Consider the following 18,655-nt stretch of genomic DNA (forward strand, 5'->3'; position numbering starts at 1 on the left):
GAAACAGTAAAGAGTAATATACCATGTGATCGCTCTGTTGGGTTATTTCCCAAAGTTCTAAATATAAAATGTAAATATCTCAATAAGAATTATTTTACAGAACTAGTTTAACTAGAACATGGTTAATTCAGTGCTGAAAACAAGACGCATGCACAGAGATAAGGTGTGGTTTATCATGGATAAAATAATTGTACATAGACACATGGGGAAAGGAAACAATTCATCAAAGAAAGATATATTAAAAATTGGCAACCTTTGTTCTGTACTGGAAAAAGAACAAACCAGATGAGAATGAAAGAGATGAAAGTTTGCCTATAAAATAGGTAATATTTGATATAGCAAATATGGATTATATTATCATATGACTCAACCCGGAAGTTATATCATAGCATCTTTTGTATATTTGGATTAATAAAAGCAAAACCAGCCAACACCACTGCATTTGCTCATCTCCATCCTATGTAGAGATAGGTCTTTCCCACTGACCCCTCCCCCATATATTTTGCTGATTTTGTGCCAAGTGCTGAGAGTATTATTTAAGAAGTCAATACTGCATCTTCAGTCAGGATTTTCTCCAGGAGAATGTTGGGAAGCAGAAATACACTTGTACAGATGCAGAAACACTGGAATTCTGATTGCTGCTCCCTCTGCTGAAATAAATAAGGAAGTACACCCAGGCAGGAGCTTTGTAGGTATACTGGACATATAGAGCTCCGAAGAAGGGTATGATTGCAGTTCTCATGTGTATGGCATTCAGATTTTATTTTAAATATAGCACATAAAATATTTCACTTACTGGCTTGGATCCAGCGATGCACAAGTGGAATCATAAATGGACTTCGTGCTGTTCTGCTTGGACGAGATCTTTTGCAAACCTAGTACATTCCTCCCTGCGTGTTACACTGCCCAGAAACTGGTTGCACAAGATCTTGCACAAACAGAAACACTGGTGGGCACACAGTAAGTGCAAGTGACTATTGCAATCTTTTTCTTGAGTTTCCACATGCAAAAGAGCACTAGCACATGGAAATTTTGTGCTGGAGTCTGGACCCAACCCATAAATTGTATTGATGTGTGAAATTTTATCCATTTTCATTTTATCAAATTATATCCCAGATGAAGACTCTGGCTTGACAAGGCCTAGATTTTAATCTAGTTTCAAATATTTCTGAAGAGAGATTAAAATCTAGGCATTGTCAAGCGGAGATCATTTTACCATAATCAGGGAAATATGATAATTGTGCTGAGTGCGCATATATGATTACAAACACACACACACAAACTATGCATCCTTCTCCACAAATGGCCACATTTTTAGAAATAAGTGATTGATTGTTTAATTCAATTTGTTTATGGATTAGAGTGTGAGGAGAGCTCCTTCTTTTTGCAGGGTTTGCTCTAAAACATACATGCCTCTAAATCTCCCCATTATTTTCAGCAGACACATTTTTGTCAGTATGTTTATTATGAAACAATTGTAAGTAAAACATCTTGCCACAGTCTGAAAGATGAGGGCTCTGGGAATTCATTGTTTATCAACTTTATTTGTGCCCAGAGTAAGTGAGCAAGGAAGAAAGACAGCAGATAGCACTGGGGTGGAAATCAGCTGCAGCTATATTGGAATCCAAACAGGCTAGCTGTCTATAAGGTAGAGATCCTAAGGAAGGTAGTGACTATGACAGCTTGTTCCAGCTTTCGGAGAATCCTTGTGCAATTGGGGCTCCCTTCCTTTTTATGCGCTGAGAGTATAAGGACTAGTACTGTACCTCACCCCCAACATATATTTCAAGTAACACCTGCCCAGACTTCACCAGTACCTGAGAGTGCCATATCCAGGCAAGGACCACACTTTGAATAGTGAATAGTTGACTTGTGGAACTTACTACTATGAGATGCATTTAGAGTTGCCAGGTCACTCTTCGCCACCAGCAGGAGGTTTTGGGGGCGGAGCCTGAGGAGAGTGGGGTTTGGAGAGGGGAGGGACTTCAATGCCGTAGAGTCCAATTGCCAAAACGGCCATTTTCTCCAGGTGAACTGAGCTGGAGAAAATCAGCTGGAGATCAGTTGTAATAGCAGGAGATCTCCAGCTACCACCTGGAGGTTGGCAACCCTAAATACATTGATGACCATTGGCTTAAATGAATGTACAAGGGAATTGGACAGATCTATGGAAGATAGATCTCTCATTGGCTGTTAGCCATGAATGACAAATAGGACCCAGATGTTGGGGGAAGCAATTAGCAAGTGAGGGCTGTTGTCTGCAACCCCTGCTTATTGACTTCCTTGTGGCATCTGTTTGGCCACTGTTGGAAACAGGATGCTGGACTAGATGGACCATTGGTCTGATCCAGCATGGCTACTCTTAGGGTTTTGTTGTTTAGCAACCAACACATAGGCAATTACAATCAATGATGTGTTTTAGATAAATGTTTGATATAACGTAAGAACCTATTTATTAGCAAGGTAATCATCACCTGCATTTACACACACACCTTCCTTCATGTTACACTGTTCGTTGTTTTAATCAATTACATCATCTTATAAAAAGAAGCAAAGAGGCAACTCAACTCTTTGTCAAAAATTAAAGAATATATTCTTTGCAAAAAAGGGAGCTAAATCCACACATTGTTAGATATTATGCTATAGTAAGTACTTATTTTCTAGATTTTCCTATCAAGATCATTTACCATCCCATTGTGATTTTCCTATCAAGATCACTTTATCCAGGAAGTAAATGATCACAAATAACACAATATCCAACCATTTGTGGATCCTACCAGGGACAAACCCTTCTTGATGTGGATGTGGTTGGAGAATAAAATGCAAGAACTGAGGAATGCTAATTGCAATTCAAGATAATAAAGGCAGAGATCAAGAAATAAACTTCCTATTGCCCTTAGCTAAAGTAGGACAGAACAGGATAACTTTTTGAAACATATGAAGAAAAACAGAACATTTGGAAATAGAAAGACAAAAGATTTGGCCACAGACTTGTGGTACCATTTCCCAGAAATAAAAACAAAACTCTTGGCAGTTTCTTAAAAAACAGATTTGTGGTAATAATACAATTCAAAGGTAAAGACTATTTTTATAATTCGTATTTATTAACTCTATAGGTACAGACTTGCAACTCAGACCCATAATAAAAAGGTGCCATCTGCAACTGAACATCTGCAAAGTTAATGTGGACTTCTTCTGAAAGGTACAGTATACAATGATGTGTGATGCTTTCCTTGAGCAAGGCTCACAGTTGTCCCATTTGTAATATTTTAAACGATTTCAGTCATATATCCCAGTTTGTCCAAGCACGTTCAGCTGTCTCTGCTCCATAAAAGTGCCAAACCACATGCTAAAGCCTCAGTGAAGTTAATGGCAATTGCAGAATTTGGATTATAATTATATTTTGTTGCTCAGAACCAAAGACAATGTGCATGAAACTTGGCTGCATTGGAATTTATGTGTAAATGACCCATTGGCCATCTTCTCATCTGGCCTTAGTAAAGAGTTCCACATGTGAAACTGGCTGACACATTCAAAAACAATCTTTTAACATTTTTCATATTTAGACTTCCCATATTTTTCAAATTTCCATTCTACCACTTTTGCTTCACTACTGGACTGAGTGGTACAGCCCTAACACTAATTGATGATCTTGTTGGTGTAACCCATGGATGAAACAAGTCATACATATGAAGCCCAAGAAACACTTATATCTCAGTCCTCCGTATGTTTACTTGAAAAGGAATAGTTAAATCAGGTCATCACCCACCTTCTGCTGGACAATGGTTTGCTTGAACCTAGTATTAGAGATGGATTTGTGTCCCACCAAAGGTAACTTTTTGATCTATGAAAGCTCACTTGCGGCTACCAGTTGGGGGCCATATCTTCTTTCCTCTACAAACACGCACAGCTATACAACTTGAATTTTTCACCCTAAACCACGTCTTTAGTAGAAATGATGTTTGCGTTGAGATAAAGAACTCCTAAATCTTTTCTCTGTCCAAATCCTGGCCACCAAAGATCTATCAGTCTTGGAGCCAGGTTTCCATACCAAATATATTGTATTTTGTTCTATTTGTAGATACACAACAGGGGTTCTGAGCCATCAATACATGGAACTTGCTCTCAACCTTGTGATCTTTTCCCATTTATGACAGGCAGATGTCTCTTTACCCTGTTAGATTCTGTTGCACCTAATAGTGTGTGTGTGTGTTAAGTGCTGTCAAGTTGCTTCCAACTCATGGCAACCGTATGAATCAATTTCCTCCAAAATGTCCTATCCTTAACTGCCTTGCTCAAATCGCCTAATAGTATACTTACTATTAAATTAACTTCTACTGTTACCACCACCAGATATTTAATAAACACATTTAGTAAACACCTATAATAGATTTCAGTATTATTTTACAGAACCCTAAGTAACTGACAATGTGAAGAAGATATGCTACGCAGGATCAGCTGACAGTGGAAAAGATACTGTTGAACTAAGAAAATTCAGAAAAGGGTTTGCATAGGTTAGGTTGTTAATAAGTGGGAGATAACATAAATTGCTACAAAGGAGGACAATTGTAAGATGTGTATCTGGCAAATATAGCTATTCGGTAGGGTGAAGAAGTAGTTTGGGATAGCAGATTTTGTGGCATATTATGAATCAGCAGAAATGACTGTCCCAATCCTTAGGAAAACAAAGGCAAGGATGAGTACTTCCAAAATTCCAAGGTCTGTTGGGTTGCAGACAAACACAGAGTGGGAAGGAGCAAAAGTTGCCAATATTATTGTGTGATACTGTGTGCTCCCTAGCAGTGAAAGCAGGCCAAATGTGTGCTGAAGGTAACACTGGCATTGATGTTACCTTTAGTTTAAAGTCTAGCAGCACCTTAGAGACCAACAAGATTTTGGGGGGTATAAGCATTTGAGAGTCAAAGCTCCCTTTATCAGATATGAGTGGGAATGGAGATCTTTGAGTCCTTAGTTCCCCCACTCAGAAAGCAGGAGGGGTGCAGGATGCAGAGGTACAATGCACATTTCAATCCCAACTGACAGAGATATAACGACTCAGTGATCCCCATTCCTACTTATATCTGATGAAGGGAGCTTTCACTCTTGAAAGCATATATCCTAAAAATCTTGTGGGTCTCTAAGGTGCTACTGGCCTTGAACCTACTGTTTTACTGCAGACCAACATGGCTACCCTCTGAAACTTGCTCCCTTTAGTTGGCATGGCAACTGTGTGCCACTTAGGGTTGCCAACCTCCAGATAGTAGCTGGAGATCTCCCGCTATTACAACTAATCTCCAGCCGACAGAGATCAATTAACCTGGAGAAAATGGCTGCTTTGGCCATTGGAATCTATGGAATTTGACCTCCTCAAACCCTGCCCTCCTCAGGCTCCACTCCAAAAACCTCTCGCTGGGACCTGGCAACCCTAGTGCCACTCCAGCAAGGCAATACTTGCTCAAAGTACAAACCTTCGAGGGCAAATTCAGAGATCTTTTGCTGCACCTGCCCCACAGCTGGACCCTAGAAATATTATCTGAAGTCCACTGTCCATTTATTTTACAGTAATCCTAAATTTCATAAGACTGCTCTGATTTAAGTTTTGCAATGCACCAATGTTTGCAATGCTCAGAATTCCCCTGCAAGGCTACCATCTGAAGAACGATGCTGTGCAGAGGAATCCAAGGAGATGTTCCTTCTTTGGTTGGATGGACAATCTCATGCACGGTTACGTAGAATTTATATTAATGGAATTCATGCTCAGTTAGGCAAGTGTGCATAGGAGTGCACGAACCCATAAGCCCCTTTCTCCAGTGCATCCTTCCTCTCTGCCTTGGCGCCTCGTCAGTTTTGTCATTTGGACAGCTAGGTGACCTCTTCTGGATAGTGAAAGCCTTCATCCCCGGTGCTTGCAAATGGACTAGATTTGGAAATGGAAAAAATTAGAGCTATTAGAAGACAGAAGACAAAGGTAGAAGGTAAAAGACAGAAGGTAGAAGACAGAGCCAGGATACAGGATGATCTTGACAGGCTGCAGAACAGGGCTAAAACTAATAAAATGCACTTCAACAAAGACAGTGTAAAGTTCTGCATTTAGGTAGGAAAAATCAAATTATTGGTTGGGGGAGACTTGGTTGGGGGAGACTTGTCTTAGCAGTAGAGTGTGTGAAAGGGATCTTGGGTTCTTAGTAGAACAAACACTGAACATGAGTCAACAGTGTGGTGAGATAGCTAAAAAGGCAAATGTGATCTTCGGCTGTATCAACAGAAGTATAGTGTCCAGATCACACGAAGTGATGGTATCGCTTTGCTCTGGTTAGACCTCACCTAGCGTACTGTGCTCAGTTTTGGGCACCACAATTTATGTAGAAAGATATAGACAAGCTGGAATGTGTCCAGAGGAGGGCAACAAAGATGGTGAGGGGTCTGGAGACCAAGTCCTATGAGGAAAGGTTGAAGGAGCTGGGGATGTTTAGCCTGAAGAGGAGAAGACAGAGGTGATATTATAACCATCTTCAAGTACTTGAAGGGCTGTCATATAGAGGAGGGTGCCGAGTTGTTTTCTGTTGCCCCAGAAGGTCGGACCAGAACCAATGGGTTGAAATTAAATCAAGAGTTTCCGTCTAGACATTAGGAAGTATTTTCAAAAAGTTAGAGTGGTTCCTCAGTGGAACAGGCTTCCTCGGGAGGTGGTATGCTCTCCTTCCCTGGAGGTTTTTAAGCAGAGGTTAGATGGCCATCTGTCAGCAATGCTGATTCTATGACCTTAAGCAGATGATGAAAGGGAGGGAATCTTGGCCATTTTCTGGACATGGAATAGGGGTCACTGGGTGTGTGTGGGGAGGGGGGGAGGTAGTTGTGAATTTCCTGCATTATGCAGGGGGTTGGACTAGATGACCCTGGTGGTCCCTTCCAACTCTATGATTCTATTCTTTGTGTGTGTTAAGTGTTACGCGACGTCAAGTCGCTTCCCACTCATGCGACCCTATGAACCAATGTCCTCCAAAATTGATTCATAGGGTCGCCATGAGTCGGAAGCGACTTGAAGGCACTTACCACCGGACACACACAAAGAATCGAATCCTAGAGTCGGAAGGGACCCCCAGGGTCATCTAGTCCAACCCCTTTATGAAGCCCCTAAAGCAGGGGTGGGGAACGTCAGGCCCGGGGGCCGTATAAGGCCTGCGAAATCATTTGGTCTGGCCCTACATGGGTCCTGGCTTATCTCCAGCTCAGAAGGATGCTGCCCTGCCTGAATCTCTTGGGCCCAGCTGGGGACGGCAGAGCTCAAAAGCAAGTCGCTCTACGTGGCAGACACTTCAAGCCATCTCCGGTGGTGCCTCTTGGCTAAATGTTTGACCAAATACAGCAGGCTAATTTTTAAGTGGATAATTTTGTATGGCCAGCAAATGATGTCATAAATATCCAAATGGCCCTTGGCAGAAAAAAGGTTCCTCACCCCTGCCCTAAAGCAAAGCCAGGTACCGGTGGTCCCAAAAGGCAGACTTGAGCAAAACTCTGCCCCCAAGCCTTCGGGCCCTCACACCTTTCGTGATTTTTTGGGGGAAAACTGGCCCTGCTTTGCATGCAAGTTCGATTCAGGTTCTTTCCCCACCCAACCGCAGGAGAGGGAGGAGAGAGGTGGGAGGGGGCCTGCCGCCTCTCTTGGGCCCTCCGGTCCGCAGACGGGGTTCGGGAGGGCCACGGCTGGCCCACGTGGCGCTCCCTCGCCCAGGGCGAGCGGGCAGGAGGGCGGTCGGGGGAGCCTGCCGGCCGGGCGCGCCTTGCTCCGGAGCGGCGACGGCTGGAAGTGGCGGGGGGGGGGGGTTGCGGGGCCGCCGCCGGCCAATGATCTGCGGGGCCGCGCTCAGCTGGCCGCCCTTTAAATGGGAGCCGGCGGGCGACGCTCGCAGTTGCTCGCGATGGGTTGCCGGAGCCGCCGCCGCCGCAGCGCGCACTGAAGCGCCCCAGTCGGGCGGGGGGAAGCGGCGGAGCAGGTGAGCGAGGGCGGGATCGGGGCCGCGCGCCGGCGGTTTTGCCCCGCAGGGGTCCACCGCGCGCCTTCCCTCGGGAGTAGAGCCAATAAGTCCACGGAGACGGTGGCTTTGTGGAAGCCTCCACCTCTGCCTCTGGGGAAAGGTTTCCTCTGGAATACACGGAGCTCCAGGAGGAGGCTTCCTGCAGCCTGTCGGAAAGACGACGGGCGGAGTCCACCCTGGAGTAAATTCTGGGCATCCGTGGAAATCCTGGCCTGGATGGTCCTGATCTCGGAAGCTAAGCAGGGTCGGTCCTGGTTATTCCTTGGATGGGAGACCCCCAAGGAAAGCCAGGGTCGCTGTGCAGAGGAAGGCGACGGCAAAGCACCTCTGCTAGACTCTCGCCTTGGAAACCCTTGGCTGGGTCGCCATAAGTCGGCTGCGACTTGACGGCTCTTTACACGCACACAGAAATGCTTTCCTAGATCTGTTCCCACTTCAGTGGAAGTGTTACCCTGAGAACCCTTTCTTGGGAGTAAGCCCCACTGAGTAGACGGGAATACCATTCTGAGTAGACCTGTTTAGGATTGCACTGCCTCTCGTTAGTTTGGATAGAGCCACTGGGGTCCCGTTATACGCCTCTGCCTGCTTTCTTTGCGTTGCCCCGGTGTGGTTCCAGCGCCTGTGACTACAAAACGGCTCTTGGGTAAGTGAGTTTCCGCAAGGGCCCTTTAATAGGGGTTTGTATTTTTTTAAAGCCTGCACGGTGCAGCTGAAATTCTAAGGCGGCTGTTCCCCTGGCTGGAACAGACCTTTGACACGGACCCCTCTCTGCTTAACACCGTCCACGCTTGACGCTTTCCCGTCTGAAAGCCTCCTCAACCCGAGCCGCGGCCTATTTACCAGGGAGGACGCGTGCAGCGGAGCTGGAGCAGTGGGGGGCTTGCTCCCGAGTAAGCCTGCGGCCCCTCCGCCGCCCTGCAACGCTCAAAAGGGACCTTGCGTTTAAATGGTCCTTCTTACCCCGCTCCCCATTGACATTCTCCCAGATGCTTGGGAGGGGCAAGTCGGATGCTTTGGATGCTGCCGGCCTTTCCCGCCCCTCTGAGGTCGCCCCGCTCTCCCTGCACGTTTCGCCCCGGTTTTCCAGATCCTGTTTTAGCCAGACTCTGGCAAGCGCGCAGGGAGCGCCAGGCGAGCCCTGACGGGCGGAAAGGGCACGCAGCAGCCAAAGGGAGCCCCGAGCGGTCGGCGGGGGTGGCCGCGGGAGAGACGGCCCCGCATCAGAGGCCGGAATGGCAACCCCCCTGCCAGGCTCTGGGAAGCTGCAGTTGCGATAGCAAAGGCCATTGACGCACGGGAGGTTTTGCTTTGGATTTGCCACTCCAGATGCCCCTTTCCCCCGTCCAAATTCTCAAAACTCTGCATGGGGGCTGATGGTGGAGTTTTGAGAATTTGGACGGGGGAAAGGGGCATTCGGAGAGTGGCCAATCCCAGGCGCAACCTCCCGTGCATCAATGGCCAAAGTCAGCGGCCCGGCCATCTCCCCCACCCCCCGCCCAGGGGGAGAGAGAGGCCTGGAGTCCAAGCCGTGCCAGATCCCGGCCGGGGAGCCCTCTCTCTTTGGCGAGGCCGAGCGACCCGGCAGCTGTGCGCCTCCGCTCGGCCCCCCTTCCCTGGCATCTGCTGGGCGCCACCTCCAGGGACCAGCCGGGTCGCCGCTGGTCAGACCGCCCCAGACGGGCAGCTCCGAGGCGCGGGGCCGGAGAGAAGACCTCCGAGGGAGGGGGGGGGGTCCGAGCCTTGTCGGGTGGTCCTGGGAACGCTGTGAATGTAGGCCTCGATGGCCAAGAAAGGGAAAGTTAATTTCTCCGAAAGCAGTTTGCGGATTGAGCGGGTTTAAGGCAACCGGTTGCAAACGGGATGCGCGGGCGGTTTCCCCTTGGATTTGCTTCTCTCTGGATGCCCATTTTCCCCATCCAAAATCTCAAAACTCAACCATCAGCCCCCATGCAGAGTTTTGAGAATTCGGACGGGGAAAATGGGCATCTAGAGACCGGCAAATCCAAGGCCAAACCTCCCGGGCATCAATGGCACCTCAATTCGTAGTGCATTCCTAGCGCCCTTTCCTACCGGCTCTTTAAAAGTTTCAGACAACATAAGGATAAAATGCTGTCCTCCTGCAGTTAATGAAGACTTAATTCAAATTCCCCAAACCTGCTTTGATCCGATGTTTAGTTGTTGTCACATTTTATCTTGAAGGTGCCTGAAGCCTTTAAAAACCGGTTTGCTTTCAGAAGTCAAAGCAGGTTAAAGACCCCTTATGAAAGGGACCCCAATCTCCCTTCCCACAACTCAGGCTTTTGGACTCCAGTTGAATGAATGTGGAATAACTACGGCAGCTCGAATCATTGAAAACCAAGCAGAGCCTGCTCTTCATTGCTGGGAGGATGGAATTGTTTCACCCTCCTTTTCTACCTTTGCCTAGTGATAAATAGAAGAAGGGGGGGCATCCTGGGTGATTTCCTTATGGGGAGAGGCTTGTGCCATTTATTCACGGCTGCTGATATAGCACAGTGGCAACAGGGCTTCCACATGGCTACTTTAGTTTCCTAGTTCCTTGGAAGCGGCCGATGTACGCTGAGCTGTGCTTCTGTGAGGAAGGGCAGAATAAAACAGCAGTCGATAGCAGTGCCATAGAAGGTGCACTCTTCTGTAAATGTCACTAAAGTTGACGGGCCTCCCCTCAAAACGTTGGGGATCCTCTCCCTTCAGGTCATTAACAAACCACTGTGCTGGAGTGGCCACACGCTTCTGTAGACCCAAATCTACTTGTTTCAGGCTACTTTTTTTCCTGCTTTCTGCCCCTGATCCTAACATCTGTAATCTGTAAATCCCTGAAAAGTCTCTTATGGAGATTAAAACAGCAATCAGGTTTACAGCCCAGAGGAATATGACAGACCAGGAAAGCAAATCCTTCAGGTGAACATGGATTTTTGAACGATGTATATCTGAGGGGGGGGGGAGGGTTCATTTGATGATAGGGGATCAGCTAATCCATAACCACAGTATATTGATCTTTGGCTATCTGAATGTTTCCTTACTTGAAGTAAAGTTCTGTTGCATTCAGAGGAATCCAAGGAATCATTCTAGTGAACTAAATGGAAATGTGTGCATTGAAGATATTATAGGTCTTTTTACATACAATGGTTAAACAAGCGTTTTCCTACCACCCCATTCCACTAAGTGTGGTGCAGTCTGTTGGCTCAAGGCATCTCCTCCTGACGTCAAAATCTTGCACTCACCTTGTTTGGCGCGGTGTATTAAGGCACAGCCCTTTGTCCTGAACATGAATATAAAGCCTTCGTTCGTTAGAACATACACTGACTTCTGTTGGGAGTTTTATCTGCCTTCATATATGGAGCAGCTAGCGGGTTGTGAATCAAGTGATCCTGCTTGCCACTTACTCCAGAAGAGCCCCAATGACTTTCTGTGGAGCAAGGTCTGAAGTAATAGATTTCAAAAAAGGAGTGGTTGGGTGGGTAGTATAATATTTCTACATTTATACCTGCTGGTGTACATCACTTCTATATGGAATCCTGGGGAGTGGAAATACTTGTGTAGCAGAAGTTTAGTAACCATGGGGGCTTTGCTCTGTTCCTTGGGAACTTGTCCATCTTTCTTTTAAACACTTGCTTGGAAGGGAACGAGCCACTGATTGCAGGATCCCTTGCTTTTGCATTGACTGCTACCTTAAGCATACTTTTCCATAGGAGCAATTATACTGAAATCAGTGGCATTTAGGGGAGGATTTGGAGTTTCTTTGTGTGTGTATGTTAAGTGCCGTCAAGCCACTTCCGCCACATGGCAACCCTATGAATCAATGTCCTCAAAGGGTCCTATCCTTAACAGCCTTGCTCAGGTCTTTCAAACTGAGGTTAGTTCAGTTCACTGAGGTCCGTGGCTTCCTTTATAGAGTCAATCCATCTCATGTTGGGTCTTCCTCTTTTCCTCTGCCTTCTTTAGGTACTGTAGGTTCTGTACTGTAATAAGGTTCTGTAGTCCAGATGAAAGTGATTGTTTTGTTTTTTACAAAAAGGCCAGTATTACGCGAGGAAGGAAATGGTAAAACAAACTTATGGCTAGTCTGCCATTACATTAATGCAGCTTGCCATGAGAAAGGCAAGTTTGGTCCTGGCAAATATTGGTGCTTAGTTCTGGGATGTAATAATAAAGTAGCATCCTCTTGGGGGCATTTGCATGCTGACTAGCTGCATGCAGTCCCCATACTACCTCTAGATTATCAGGCAGGAAGGAACATTGAAGCCCTAGGGCCTTGCCAGAAAGAAGACCCTCATCTTGAAGACTGTCTCCATCTGCAATGCACAAATGTTCGATTTTTACGCTTAGAGCAGTGAGTTGGCGTTTTGTTGTATTTTCACATATTTGGAAGTTGCTGGTTATACAGGACAAGCAGTGAACGTGGGTTTCTCTACAAGGAAGCTTTTACAGTGCCACCTTAAGTAGAGTTACACCCTTTTAGGTCAGTTGATTTCAACAAAAAGATACCAGCTACCTGAGTTCTGAAAACTTGTACTTGGAAATAAAGCAGATTCTTATGACACAGATGGATTTTTTTGTTTAGCCAGAAATATTTGTGCACGAGGAATCTGGAATCCAGTTTATGAAGGCAAGGCAAAGCTGTAGTGGTAAACAAGACCCGTGTCAGCACAGCTGCTTGACTATGTGCATATTCAGCCAAGAATGGACAATGGATTTGTGTGTGCTGATTAAGTTCAAAGGGTTTTGAGAAAGTTACCTATGCAGTGCCTTTGTACTTAATTGGTCTTATTGGCTTTGCTGAGATCATTCCCATTGAAATGCAAGTATGACCACTGAATTTTTTTTTCACTTTACTGCGTTGCCTTGTAGCAGTATGGCATTCTGAATTGCAGAACTCCTGGTCACATTGCAATGTGAAATGGGTGCAAGACTCAGGCTGTTCCACTATCTATGTAATACTTTTGGCAAGTAATTCAATACATCTAATTCTTAACATGGACTTATCTGTGGATACTGAAATCTGGAAATTGGAACCATGAACAGAAAAGATAGATCTTTCTACAAACGTGAAAAAAGCCACAGGTGTGCGTAAAAACCTAAAATCTACCAAAAAAAGCCCAAAGCATTGGTGGGGATTAAACCCTCTCAAAATAACAAAGCAGCACCTGTAGCTTTAAAAAATAACGCCCTCCATTATTGTCGCTAGGCAACTACAACAGTATTGCCAGCCTTCAAGCCTTATTTTTTGTCAGTAAAAGGCAGGAGGAAAGGTCTTTCCAGGCTTCGTTTGGTCTCTGAGGGAAGACTCATCAAGGCCAGGCTCAGCAGCAACCAGTAGAAGAATCAGCTGGTTGCTACTATTCAACAGCAGTGAGTGCACAAAGACCAAAGTGGTGTGGAGGTCAGAGTTTCAGATTAGGATCTGGGAGACCCAGGTATGAATCCCTACTGTGCTGTGGAAGCTCCCTGGGTGACTTAGGGACAGTCAAACACTGCCAGCCTGAACTACCTCACAGGTAGGAGAGCAGTGTAAGCTGCTTTGGGTCCCCATTGGATAGACAGGTTGGATATAAATTAATTAAATAAATATAGCTGAAGATGAGGGGTTGGTGGGTGGAAAGGAGAAAAGGAATTAGGCAAAGGTAGGGTTACCATCCTCCAGGTACTACCTGGCGATCTCCTGCTATTACAACTGATCTCCAACTGATAGAGATCAGTTCACCTGGAGAAAATGGCCGCTTTGGCAATTGAAGTCCCTCCCTTCCACAACCCCTGCCCTCAGGCTCCACCCCTAAAACCTCCCGCTAGTGGAGAGGGGGGGACCTGGCAACCCTAGGTAAAGGTATGGCTGCTGCCTGGAGGAGAAAAGGAGGAGATTGTGTGGGGAGGGATATACAGGAAAAACAGGGGTACCCCCATAAGTCTTTTCAGGTTCCCCACTGTACAACTGACCCTGGCCCAGGGAGCAGCTGTCAGGTGAGAGAAGGAGAGAAAGCTGAAGACGGAGTCAAATAAATGTAGGTTGGCTGGTGGGTGAGAAGTAATCAGGAAAAAGGGAGAAGTCATAGGGGCTTTCAGTGATGGGAAAGAGGACATAGTGGGAGAGGGGGAAATGAGATGCCCCTGCAAGTCCTTATGGTTCCCCTGGTTGTCTTTTCTATTAGCTGAATGCAGAGTAGTGACTAAGATGCAAACAATACAGCACAGATTATTTCTGGATGCATGCAAACAACTGGAAATAGAATGCCAGTCTTTTTATATACTGGAAATAGAATGCCAGTCTTTCTAGGACTTCTCTCTATTCCAGCCAGAAATATGAACATTGTTTGATAGACCTTTGCTCTCTGTTGCAATAGCAATATTGAGGTACAGTTGGGGGGTGGGGAGAGAAATTGTGCAGAGAGAGGACATCAGAAAAATTCCTTACTCAGATTGCCTTCTCTGGGATATTATGAACATTTATGGGCGGGTAAATCCCCCCTCCCCCCGTTTCATTTTCAACTCAGCATTCCAACGGTAATGACTTTGCATAATCCTTATCTCAGATGGCTTGGTGTGGGATGTTTTAATGTGCAGAGAAATCTTCATTTGTACATCTAAAGAGTTTGCAGAAATCCTGCTCATTTGAGAGGGGGGCCCTTTCACTGCCTCTATGCTAAATAGTTGACTGTTCAGTTTACTGTTAGAGGGAACAAGTTGGGAAGGGGGCACAAGGTATCATGAAGTGTCAATAAAGAATTTAAAAATTCCCTGCTGCATCCTATCCAAGATTCTGTTCCCTCTTTGTAGTTCAGCAGACCTTCAATGGCTCTTACAATTTCATGCCTCTGAAGGAATGTTCAGTCCTCATCAGACTGTTTTCTTTTGATTAATTACAAAATCATACATGGGTGTATGTTGGGAAGTTCCTGGAAGTATGTAAAAACCCTACCTTGTTTGCAGCTGGTTTGGTTTTATTGATTTTATGATTGGCATGAGCTGTTCATGTTACTGATAAATAAATTCTTACTCAAGACAAACTGTAGTTTACTTAGCTTGTGTGTAAATCCATTTCTGCCTATGTGGTATGGGATGTGTATGAGTTTTGTAGTGGAATGGTTGGACTAGGATCTGGGAGACCTAGACTCAAATCTCCATTTTTCCTTGAAGCTAGCTGGGTGGCCTTGGGCCAGTCTCTCACTCTCTGCCTAGCCTACCTCACAAGGAAGGGAAGAACCAACTACACCATCCTGAGCTCCTTGGAGGAAGGATAGGATAAAATGAGAGCTTCGCTGAGGAGGAAACCGTGAAATGGCCTTGTTCACGTGGCATGGAAAATCTCTTCTGTTAGCATCTTGCACTCATAGTTCTTTGCTTTTGGTATTTGACGTAAGTCATAAAACCTAACACTAAATACCTAATAAGACTTTCCTAAAGTAGGTGTAGTGTAACGGGAGGGTTCTGCACTGGCATACCTCTGTTTTCTCCAGAGATGAAACACTTCCTTCTGAATTAAAATTGGAAACCTACTTTTCTCTTAGTCTCAGGATGACTAACAGTATGAACAAAAAGGACTCGCTGTTAGGGAAAGGCTTCCTCTGTGTTCTGCGCATCACTGACTAGACTGAGGGAGGGAGTGATGCCGGCCCAAAGGACTCATTCCTAGACTGTCACGTGGCATCATTATGTCACTTCTAGGTACTAACTGTGTGAAGTGTCATGAAATCTTCTAGGAATTCCCCCAGTATCTATGGTAAAAACCATAGAGATATAGGGAATTTCTAGAGCATTGTGTGGTATTGTTTCCCCTAGTCTGTGCCTCTACACACTTCTGTCCCCAAAAGACTCCTGGCTGGCAGCTCTATGTGTAGGATTGCCAACTCTGGGTTGGGAAATTCGTGGAGATTTTGGGAGTGGAGCCCAGTGATGGTAGGGTTTGGGAAGGGGAGGGACTCCATCAGGTGTGTGTGTGTATGTATGCATGCTACTGGAGTTGGAAATGTATATACATTCTTAAATGTAAATGCATTATCTTCCTGCAGTTCTTACAACAAGCCCTACAATATACGCCACTTTTATTGTCCCTATATTGCTTACCTAAGGCTATCTTGTGAGTTTGTGACATAACTAACTGATGGATTTTTCTGATTGGTCTGTTATACACTGTTGTGAAACTACACAGTCTGCATCAGCTTCCTGAAGCAGTCAAACCTACGTGGTCTTTGAGTCCCACATCAGTGATTAACTCTGAAGTGAGAAGTGTTGAGTTTCCCAATGGTATCGGTTGGAGCTCTAAATCTTGACTAGGTTACACCAATGAAATAAAGAGGCAGACTAAATATCAATTGTTAGACATAGTGGCCTTACAGTGATCTGGAATACGCATACAAGGAATCAGATCTTGAAGCAAGAATCATCAGATTATAAAACGTTTCACTGGCTATCCTAGGAATACCTAGGATGTACCCATTCCTGCTAGTGGTTCTTTACAAGCATTTCAGGCTATATCTGTTTAGTGAATTCCTGTTTAGAAACTTCCAAGATCACAAAGAATACTTCCAACATTGTTTTCCAACTACATTGTGTGTGTGTGTGTATTTATCTACCCAAGAGACCAACTCTGGGCAACTTTGATCCATGTTGATCTTCTGAGGAAAATAACCGGAGCTTTGAAAAGGGATTTTTTTTTTTAAAAAAAAAAAAGACAAAACAAGGAAATCGAATGTAAGAAGAAACATGTTTAACTAATGATAGCTGCATCCTAAACTGGCAAATGCCATGAAATGCTGATCTTGAGGCAATGCTTGAGACTGCTTAGTGTTGCTTTGCAGTTAGGTATTCAAAAAATTCTGTTATGCATTATGTTGAAGCAGAAATTTTAAATGATTATTTTAAATTCGTGCTTTGGGACCTTTGCATAGGCATTTGTCTGTTTAGGCATTTGTCTGTTAGTTTCATCAAGACTTGGGATGTCTGTGAACAAATTACGTGTTCTAAGTAATAGTTACGTATTCTAGATAGAAGTCCCAGCAAGTATAAAGAGTTTGTCTGAACCGGAATAATTTTTTCCTTGTAGGGTTGCCAACCTCAAGGTGGCACCTGGAGATCTCCTGTTATTACAGTTGATCTCCAGACAACCAAGATCAGTTCCCCTGGAGAAAATGGCTACTTTGGAGGGTGGACTCTATGGCATCATGCCCTGCTGAGATCTTCCTCCTCTCAAAATCCCACCCTCCTGAGGCTCCACCCCAAAAATCTCCAGGTATTTCCCAACCCAGAGCTGGCAACCCTGCTTGCCTGAGATCAGAATTTTGCCACCATAAGCCGGAATGAGAAGGAAATTACTCTTGTTGGGTTTTAAGGTGCAGTTGTTTGAGTACCCTAAGTTTGGCTGTTCAATTTTGATTCTGAATATTTATTAAAACCTGGATATTGTGTTCCTCAACCAGAATGAATTGTGATCTAAACAAGTGAGAAAACATAGTACAGGGTGCTTGTGTGTGTGTTTTAAGTGGGTTGCTTCCAATTGATAATATTCCCTTCTGTATTTCCTAGGATGGCTCACACATTTTCTGCTTTTGGAGTTCTGCTGCTTTTGCTTGGACTCCTGCTTCTCACAGCAGAGGGGGGCAAGAGGAACCGTGGCTCTCAAGGAGCCATCCCTCCTCCTGACAAAGACCAGCCCAACGATTCAGAACAGGTGCAGAAGAAGCCGGGCTCCAGACCCCCCCGGGTCAGGGATCGAATCAAACCTCCATCTGCTGAAGAAGTGCTGGAATCAAGCCAAGAGGCGCTGCATGTCACAGAGCGCAGGTACCTGAAGCGGGACTGGTGCAAAACCCAACCACTCAAGCAAACCATCCATGAAGAAGGCTGCAACAGCCAGACCATCATAAACAGATTCTGTTATGGCCAGTGCAATTCCTTCTACATCCCGAGGCATGTCCGCAAAGAGGAAGGCTCTTTCCAGTCCTGTTCCTTTTGCAAGCCGAAAAGATTCACTACCATGTCAGTGACACTGAACTGCCCAGAGCTTCAGCCTCCCAGCAGGAAGAAGAGGATCACACGAGTGAAAGAATGCCGCTGCATATCCATAGACTTGGACTGAAAGGTGCCATGTCACCTCCTGAAGAGAAAGTGCCTGTTAGAGTGCCAAAAGGGGACACAAACCAAAGAGAACCACAGCAAACCAATGTATGTTACCTGTGTGCAATTATGACCTTATACATCCTCTGAAAGCATGTTCTGGAATGACATAACCACTTATGCCTGTAACCTAGGTTCAGTATCTCACTAGTTCACCACATGACAGGATTCTTGCACTTGGGTTGTTTGTTTCCTACCAGAATCTATGCCACTGATTATTTGAACTGTCTGTTGAGAGTGAGGGTATTAATGTGTTCTAGATATTGAAAATATCTTCTGAAGAAAGTGTTAAAGGATGTAGTCATATACGATTTACAGAAACTGCTGATTACACTCAATTACATTATAATGAAAAATGGTGCCATCAGAATTGGTAAGTAGAAAGGGTGACTGGAAAACACAGCCATGCCCTGGAGTTATAAGAAAGAAGTATATGAAAAGCTACTATCCAAGAGAGGAAAATGTCAGGGAGTGGAAAGATAGAAGAAAATGCA

The 18,655-nt window shown here is 45.1% G+C and overlaps 1 protein-coding gene across 1 annotated transcript; it reads left to right on the plus strand.

The window, feature by feature from the left end:
• The first annotated feature begins 17,571 nt into the window (after window positions 1-17,571).
• GREM1 (gremlin 1, DAN family BMP antagonist) lies at window positions 17,572-18,286 on the plus strand. The gene has a single exon (XM_056851747.1). The coding sequence runs from the start codon at window positions 17,572-17,574 to the stop codon at window positions 18,121-18,123; it is 552 nt and encodes a 183-aa protein (XP_056707725.1). The 3' UTR covers window positions 18,124-18,286.
• Window positions 18,287-18,655: the final 369 nt, after the last annotated feature.

The sequence above is a fragment of the Euleptes europaea genome, chromosome 6 (genome assembly GCF_029931775.1).
Source record: "Euleptes europaea isolate rEulEur1 chromosome 6, rEulEur1.hap1, whole genome shotgun sequence".
Lineage (NCBI taxonomy): Eukaryota > Metazoa > Chordata > Lepidosauria > Squamata > Sphaerodactylidae > Euleptes > Euleptes europaea.